The sequence below is a fragment of the Cryptotermes secundus genome, unplaced genomic scaffold (assembly GCF_002891405.2).
Source record: "Cryptotermes secundus unplaced genomic scaffold, Csec_1.0 scaffold630, whole genome shotgun sequence".
In the NCBI taxonomy this organism is placed as follows: Eukaryota; Metazoa; Arthropoda; class Insecta; order Blattodea; family Kalotermitidae; genus Cryptotermes; species Cryptotermes secundus.
Window position 1 is genome coordinate 986,516 of NW_019720573.1, and position 7,358 is coordinate 993,873.

Here is a 7,358-nt window from a genome sequence, read left to right on the forward strand (position 1 = left end):
ACCGACTACAGTCGCGAATAAAAACAATTACTCTATGCACATTGTGCGCATTCCCGTATTATATATTAACCTGCAATGCTATAAAGATCACACATTCTACTAAACTTTGCCTCATAAATCAGGTTTTCATGCTATCTTCACACACCTATACCTATTCAACAACGTCTATTCTTTTGCTATACCATATCCAGAATTATCTTATTCTGTAATTGTTAATAAATTGTTATAAATAATTTAACACATTATGATAAACAATGTACTGTTTCTCATTAACTACTAAGTATCCAGTTCTGAAACTTCTGTTACATTTAGAAAACAAGGGTATTTAAAAAGTGAATCATTTAGAAATTTAATCTTGCCTCTCATTCCAAATTTTAAATTTTTTAAACAAATTATAAAATTTTCTAATTAATTTTCTATTGTTATTATTTTTTTAAAAAATGTTTTTCTCAAAATTACATTTCTAAATGATTCAGATTCTTCTACTATACATGACAGTGAACCACAAAAAAATTCAAGTCAATAGGTTGATTAGTTTCTGAGAAAAGGTGCATTTTATCAATAAAACTGAAGTTTGCGGGAAAAAGCAAAAAACAGAAATGCTGCATCTTCATATTATAATTTTGTAGTCTGGTCTTTCTTTGATACAATTAGTGTTCTCCTGCTCCATAATCTGCCTCCTTTTGCTCCTCTTCATCATCTTGACCTCTAGCTGCCTTTCTTTTCTTTCTTCTCTCCTGTTGGGCACCGCTTTTTGTCCTGAAATCTGCTTGCAGAATTCTCACTTCATCCAGTTTGTGCAATGTTGTAAGACACCAAACTCCAGGAACAATTCCCATCTTGTTCAGAACTTTTGCCCTTGCAATATTGCCATCACTGAATCAAGCTACAGCAGCTTCAACAGCTGTCTCAACTGTAAATGTGGATGCAAAACCTGTCTTAGGGCATCCCTGCCGAATCACACCATTGAGTGACTCGTTTACATTTTGTATTTTGGAAACATGTCCACGCTGCATCCAGGTACCATCCGCAGTCACAGCAATATCACCCTCACCATCATTTACAACTTTACATTCTGCAGAAGCCCTCTTCATACTGTCTTCTGCTCCTTTACACACAGTATCATTAACTATTTTATTGTAAAGTTCAAAATTTGCTACTGGTGGAGGCAGGTCCACGATGGCACTGAAAATTTCACCTGCAGCATGGCCCTTTCCTATACATCTCGGTGCAAAAACTGATCTACGATTAACTTGATACTGTCCATTTTCTGAAGTGAGAGAAGTAAAATAGTTTTCATTCAATCCATATGATGTNGTACCATCCGCAGTCACAGCAATATCACCCTCACCATCATTTACAACTTTACATTCTGCAGAAGCCCTCTTCATACTGTCTTCTGCTCCTTTACACACAGTATCATTAACTATTTTATTGTAAAGTTCAAAATTTGCTACTGGTGGAGGCATGTCCACGATGGCACTGAAAATTTCACCTGCAGCATGGCCCTTTCCTATACATCTCGGTGCAAAAACTGATCTACGATTAACTTGATACTGTCCATTTTCTGAAGTGAGAGAAGTAAAATAGTTTTCATTCAATCCATATGATGTACAAGATAGAACTAACTTTGAAGCCCAACCTCTATGACACTGCACATCTTCCTTGATTTTTAATGGACCATATTTACATTCAGAACACACACTATTTTCTAATATACTGTTAATTATTGCCATACAAACAAGCCTGTAACCCGAGAAGTCTTTCAAATTTTCACTTTCGTATGATACAAAAAATCTTATAATTTGCTTGAAATGGCACTAACATTACTAACCTCATTCTCATCTATATTTACATTAAAACTATTTTCTTCGGAGTTTCCACTATCACAAATATTTATGGTATTTCTATTCGGTATATTACCATAGAATTTCCTTTTTTAGACCAACGAGATTCACCACGTGGTGAAAAAGATAATACAACTTTCACAAAGAAATCTTTGAAGAAACACAAAAAAGGAGGGAAATATTTGTAAATACTGCGGAAATAGCCTTCATTTCTTTTCCAGACAGGCAACCCACCAGTCTAGCCTACATACGACACAGAACCCGCTAATTATAAAACGCCAAATCATTTCAAAACAAAAAAAAAAAAAAAAAAAAAAAAGATTATGATGTCGTAGAAGGCGTGGCTCCCTCAGCAGGCACTTCAATTCCTGGTAAGCTGGACTTTAAATACTTCGGGGGACGGATAAAATTTCGAATTTCGCGAAAAAAGTTACAGGACGTTTCTATGAACTATCATTAGTTTAAAAGCACAAAAACAAAAATTTCAGATTTTTTAAAGATTTTTCATGTTAATGCCCCCTTCAGTGTGTGTCTGACATAAAAATAATTCTTATATCATTGTGGTTAAAACATAAAGTAACTTACTTATGCATCCACTGTTTTAGAAGGTCTGCTTGTGAAGGAAGTTATTATTACTCTCACAGAAGAGGAGCAATTCAGTTTCATTTTATATATTTTCATTCTTTGTATCCATGCCTATTTCAACTTACTAAGATCTTTGGATTAATCTGCACTTCATATAATACAATGCCATTCACATTTTGTGTGAACAAATAGCAAAACCTGAGATTTGAGATTTTAATCATGAGAATTTAGACTGTATTGTCTGGGTTATCATACCATGTAGTTTTGCAGGAGGTAACCATATACAAAGCTGCATGATGCATAACACAGAAGACCACATTTTTTGCATTATTCATTAAAGAAAAAGTCAATACAGTATTCAGGTTTTTTGTATCTAAGAACATGAAAAATTATTTTTGTTATTGTGTATGCATAAGAATTTGATCTAAACCAGAGATGACCTTAAACATATAATTATCCCTTTTCAGAACATAGTGGACAAACTTACTGATACTGAACCACCAGCTAGACTAAATAGTGCATCATGAATGTGACATAGGGGTGGAATACTCAAATGATGATTGAAGATAGGCCTACAAACAAGACAGTACTTACTTTGTTACACGGTAGCCATGCTCATCAGCTTTGTAGTGGACAGTGCGTTTGTAGAATCCATCACTATATGAGTAGCAACCAGATAGCTCAAGACCATTGTGCTCCTCTTGACGAATCTGGGTGTTGTCCATGATGTTATAATTTATTGAAGAATTGAAGGAATATTTTGCATTTCTAGCCTGTTTCTGAAAAAGTTCCTCCTGTGAACTGAGAGCAGTTTGACCTACTCTCTGTTGATTCTGCACAACTTTCTTCTGAGGGTTTTGTTGCTGCTGTAACTGAGGTGCTTTAATGCCATGAACTGTTTCATGCTGAACATTCTGAGTTTGAGAGGGAAACCTATTTCCAGGAATTTGCTGCTGTTGAAGTGGCTGGATCTGGGTGGATGATCGTTGAGTTGGGAAGGTATGTACAAAAGTAGTTCTTTGAGGTAAGTGAGATTGATGGAGTGGTGAAACTGGCTGCTGAACATGCCTATTGAGTTCATTACTCTGAAGCTCCTTTGCTTGTTTGGCTGTTTGTGGCACTGAGGTAGATTTTGTTAGAATAGTTCCCTGATTTGTATTTTGAACTGCTTGCTGATGCGCAAGAGAGAATGGATGTATATAGAGTGGTACTTCCTGTTGCACATGATGTAACACTCCAGAAGATAGTACTTCTTATATACATTTATTTAGAACATGCTTGTACTTCTATTTGGATTAGGGAATGTACGTCTTAATGGCACAGCAAAATTGGAAACACGAGAGAAAAAGCAAGTATATTGTACCCCCACCCCCCACCCCCAATAATGTATTTTCACAACATCAGCAGTGGCAACTGCAATTGTTTATGGTCTGTAAGAAAAAACTGCTTTTACTGAATCCTCGAAAGGGCTGAACAAATCCAACAGAACTATTACTGGTAGCAAATACGATTATGAAAGCGGCCTAACTCCTTCCATTCCATGTATTAGGATAATTACTTATCTAAATATAGATGTAATTACTATTAACGGGCAGACATTTAGACCAAATGCAGCTCAAGATGTGTGTTATTTGATTTTTATTTTCCTAAAACACATCCCTGCAATTCGAACCTGTCAATTGCCCATAAATGAAACAACATCGCACCCAGAATATCTGTTATATAAACCTATACGGTGTATATATATATATATATTTTCTTCATCATCATACTTAATTCTTCAAATTACTTAACCGCTTTACAGAGCTTAAACATTAATAATTTTCCTGCCACAAATCTCATGTAACGGGTACATATCTCAGCATGATGTCTGCAATACTTCTGCGCACACCCGCCCAAAGAGTCTTTTTCAGAAAGGACAATAAAATTGATGTTCGCCTGATGTGAGCTATGTAACACATATGCATATTTACTTAAACCTGGTTCTGAAGTCCCACCATTCTGTCACAATTTTAATGCCATTACATAATTATTCAAATGAATTTCATTTACAGAAACCTCTGGAGTCGAATATAGGACTGTACCGTGCCGTTCTAAGACGTTTATACGAAGTTTGATGCTGTTGAATAAAAACTGTAGAGTGTTATGAAGAGATTTAGGTGTGGAAGCCCACAGATTCGAACTCAGGCCCATTGAATGGTTTCCAGTACTTCTACAATTTTCGTCTGTGTTGCATCCGGTTAAGTTTCGGAATTAGCAACTAACATACATTCCTATAAACTCCATTTTAAGTATGGAATTTGTATTGTACTCATCAAAAATTGAGAATCTGACATACTGCTCAATAGTAACCTTGAGTAGTAACGCTAGTAACCTTGACGTATTTAGGGAGGGTGGTGGCGGGGTTATGCAGGCACGTGTCAGAATCGTCATTCGCTTGTTTTACGAAGGATTTGTTACGTCACTCCTTTCAGTGACGGATGGTAAACAAAAGTATAGCGACAGCTTCACTTCATAAAATATTCCATTAATAATAACAGAAAGAACTCAATTATGAGCATATTAAGCTATAAAACTAGTTTGTTGTTATAGTATTCTTACTGCATCACGTCATGAAGGCGTACAGATGGCGTGAAGACAAAACTTCATGCATTCGAGATCACGGCACAAACGTTGTGGTGAGAGGTCAGCTTCAGGCTATCATAGCTTTACCCGTAGTGAAATATGCGTTTGTCTGTTCATTCGATTCTTTTTTGCCGCTATATCTTTTTCCTGGTCTAGTTATTTGTCAGTTTACAAGTTTGTATATAATGGAATGGCAGAATGTTTGCGAATGGTATATTAGAGATGATATGGGATTGCCGTGGCCAATATAAAGGAGGCATACTGTCATTCGAATGAAAGGGCTGGAGAATACAGCGAAAGTTTCGATCGGGATAGTTCTTAAGATCGAGATCAGAACCAGCGACCTCACGGATCGGAAACAAAGCAAGCTAGCGCTGTCCTCAGTACAGCGGACAGAAACATCCTCTGCCTACGTCGGGGCTTGAACCCCCTCAGTCCTAACAGTGATTATGTCTCAGTGATGCGCCAAGTTCAGTCATGCTGACAGAGGTATCTGGTTCGAGACTCTCTCGCGAGACCATTTATCCTGATAGGATGTTTCGTGCTTTAATTCCTTTCCTTCAGAACAATACTGCAATAACTCTATCTAAAGAAATCTAAGACAACAAGCCAGCCACTGAACACGGCAGTGCGTCTCCCACCCCCAAGATTTTTAACATTATTTAATTATCGTCGAGGAACATAGACTGAGGGTGCTTGAGAACAGGATGTTGAGGAGAATATTTGGACCGAAGAGAGATGAAGTGACAGGAGGTTGGAGAAAACTGCATAATGAGGAGCTTCATAACTTGTACTCTTCTCCAAGTATAATTAGAATGATCAACTCAAGGAGGATGAGGTGGGCAGGTCATGTAGCACGAATGAGGGAGACGAGGAATGCGTATAGGATATTGGTGGGAAAGCCAGAAGGAAAGAGACCACAGGGAAGACCAAGGCGTAGGTGGGTGGACAATATTAGAATGGATCTTAGAGAAATAGGATGCGTTGGTATGGATTGGATAGATCTGGCTAAGGATAGGGACAAGTGGAGGACTCTTGTGAACACGGTGATGAACCTTCGGGTTCCATAAAATGCTGGGAAATTCTTGAGTAGCGGCAGAATTGGCGGCTCCTCCAGAAGGGCTCAGCTCCATGAGTAAGTAAGTATTTAATTATCGTCATTGTCTTGCCAGTTTTCCCTCCCTTAAATTCTTCTCGACGCCCTGCTTTGAATTGCCATCCTTTCACTGAGTGAGAGACGCGGTTTTGTAACCAATTAATAATTACGATGTAATTCTACAGTTGCTGAACTTTTTAATATGCGGAACAACGGAACTACTCCTGCATGCAGGGATATCTGAGTGTGACGTCAACTGATTTTGATTCCACTATAATATGTCTTACGATCCGTCACTCCAACTGGAGGTGCACTATGGATATGACGTCATCAAGATGCATCTCGGTGCAAGGCCCCGGGTTACACGACCTAAGGCGGCAGAGAGCTGTTGTGCACGCCGGGAATAGTGCAGTTAGGTGCCGGTCAGCAAGTTTTTCAGTATTTTTTGTGGAAAATCAGTGTCCAGAGCCGTAAATTGTGTTAATTAGATATCTTTCAGGTACGTGTGAATTCATATTAATTTGGTGAAATTAAATGTCTCCTAAAAGTATCAAAAATGAATTTACAAAAGTTTACTTGTTGCGCAGCGTGTGTTGGTACCACCAGTTACGTTATGTTTAATAGTAAAGATGTGACGTTCGTTGTAACTTTGACAGTAATTCCTTAAATTTTACAATCGTAGTTTCTTATTAAATTGCTTATTACGAGATTGTGAACTGCGTAATCACTACTTAAATATTCGTTCATTAGCATGAAGTGCTAGTTGCAAAGTTCATAGCCATTTGGGCGTCACTTTTCGTAATGAAAGAAAGTGTTAAATAACAGACGAATTCGAAACGAACAATTTATTTATAAGTTCATTAACATTTGTTTGTCAAATTTCCAGTAGCCTCGAGCCAATTAGTGACCGTAAAATGCGTAATTATAAATTTACGACTTGTGCAAATAAATATGGCGCCTTAACTGCAAGCACAGGTAGACATTTTGGATTTTTATTTTGGAGGAAACATGGATATAAAATAATCAAAATTAAAATATTACACATTAACAACTGCAGTGAGTAATACAGTTTAAGGTAATTTTGTCACCAGATTATATTGTCAGACATTTAGACGCATATATTGCTGACCAGAATTAAATAATTATTTTTTATTAAATACATAAATTATCCCGCCTTTTAATGCAAAAAACTGAAGCTATTTTGT

At 37.1% G+C, this 7,358-nt stretch overlaps 1 protein-coding gene across 1 annotated transcript; it reads right to left on the minus strand.

Moving 5' to 3' along the window:
- Positions 1-645: 645 nt before the first annotated feature.
- Positions 646-1,789, minus strand: LOC117282712. Its single transcript, XM_033753441.1, has 2 exons — positions 1,612-1,789; positions 646-1,314 (listed from the first exon to the last, which is right to left on the minus strand). The coding sequence occupies exons 1-2, from the start codon at positions 1,734-1,736 to the stop codon at positions 882-884; spliced, it is 558 nt and encodes a 185-aa protein (XP_033609332.1). The 5' UTR covers positions 1,737-1,789; the 3' UTR covers positions 646-881.
- Between the last annotated feature and the right edge of the window lie 5,569 nt (positions 1,790-7,358).

Coding starts and splice junctions, on each gene's coding strand:
- LOC117282712 (XM_033753441.1), bottom strand. CDS start 1,736: ATGGCAATAATTAACAGTATATTAGAAAATAGTGTGTGTTCTGAATGT.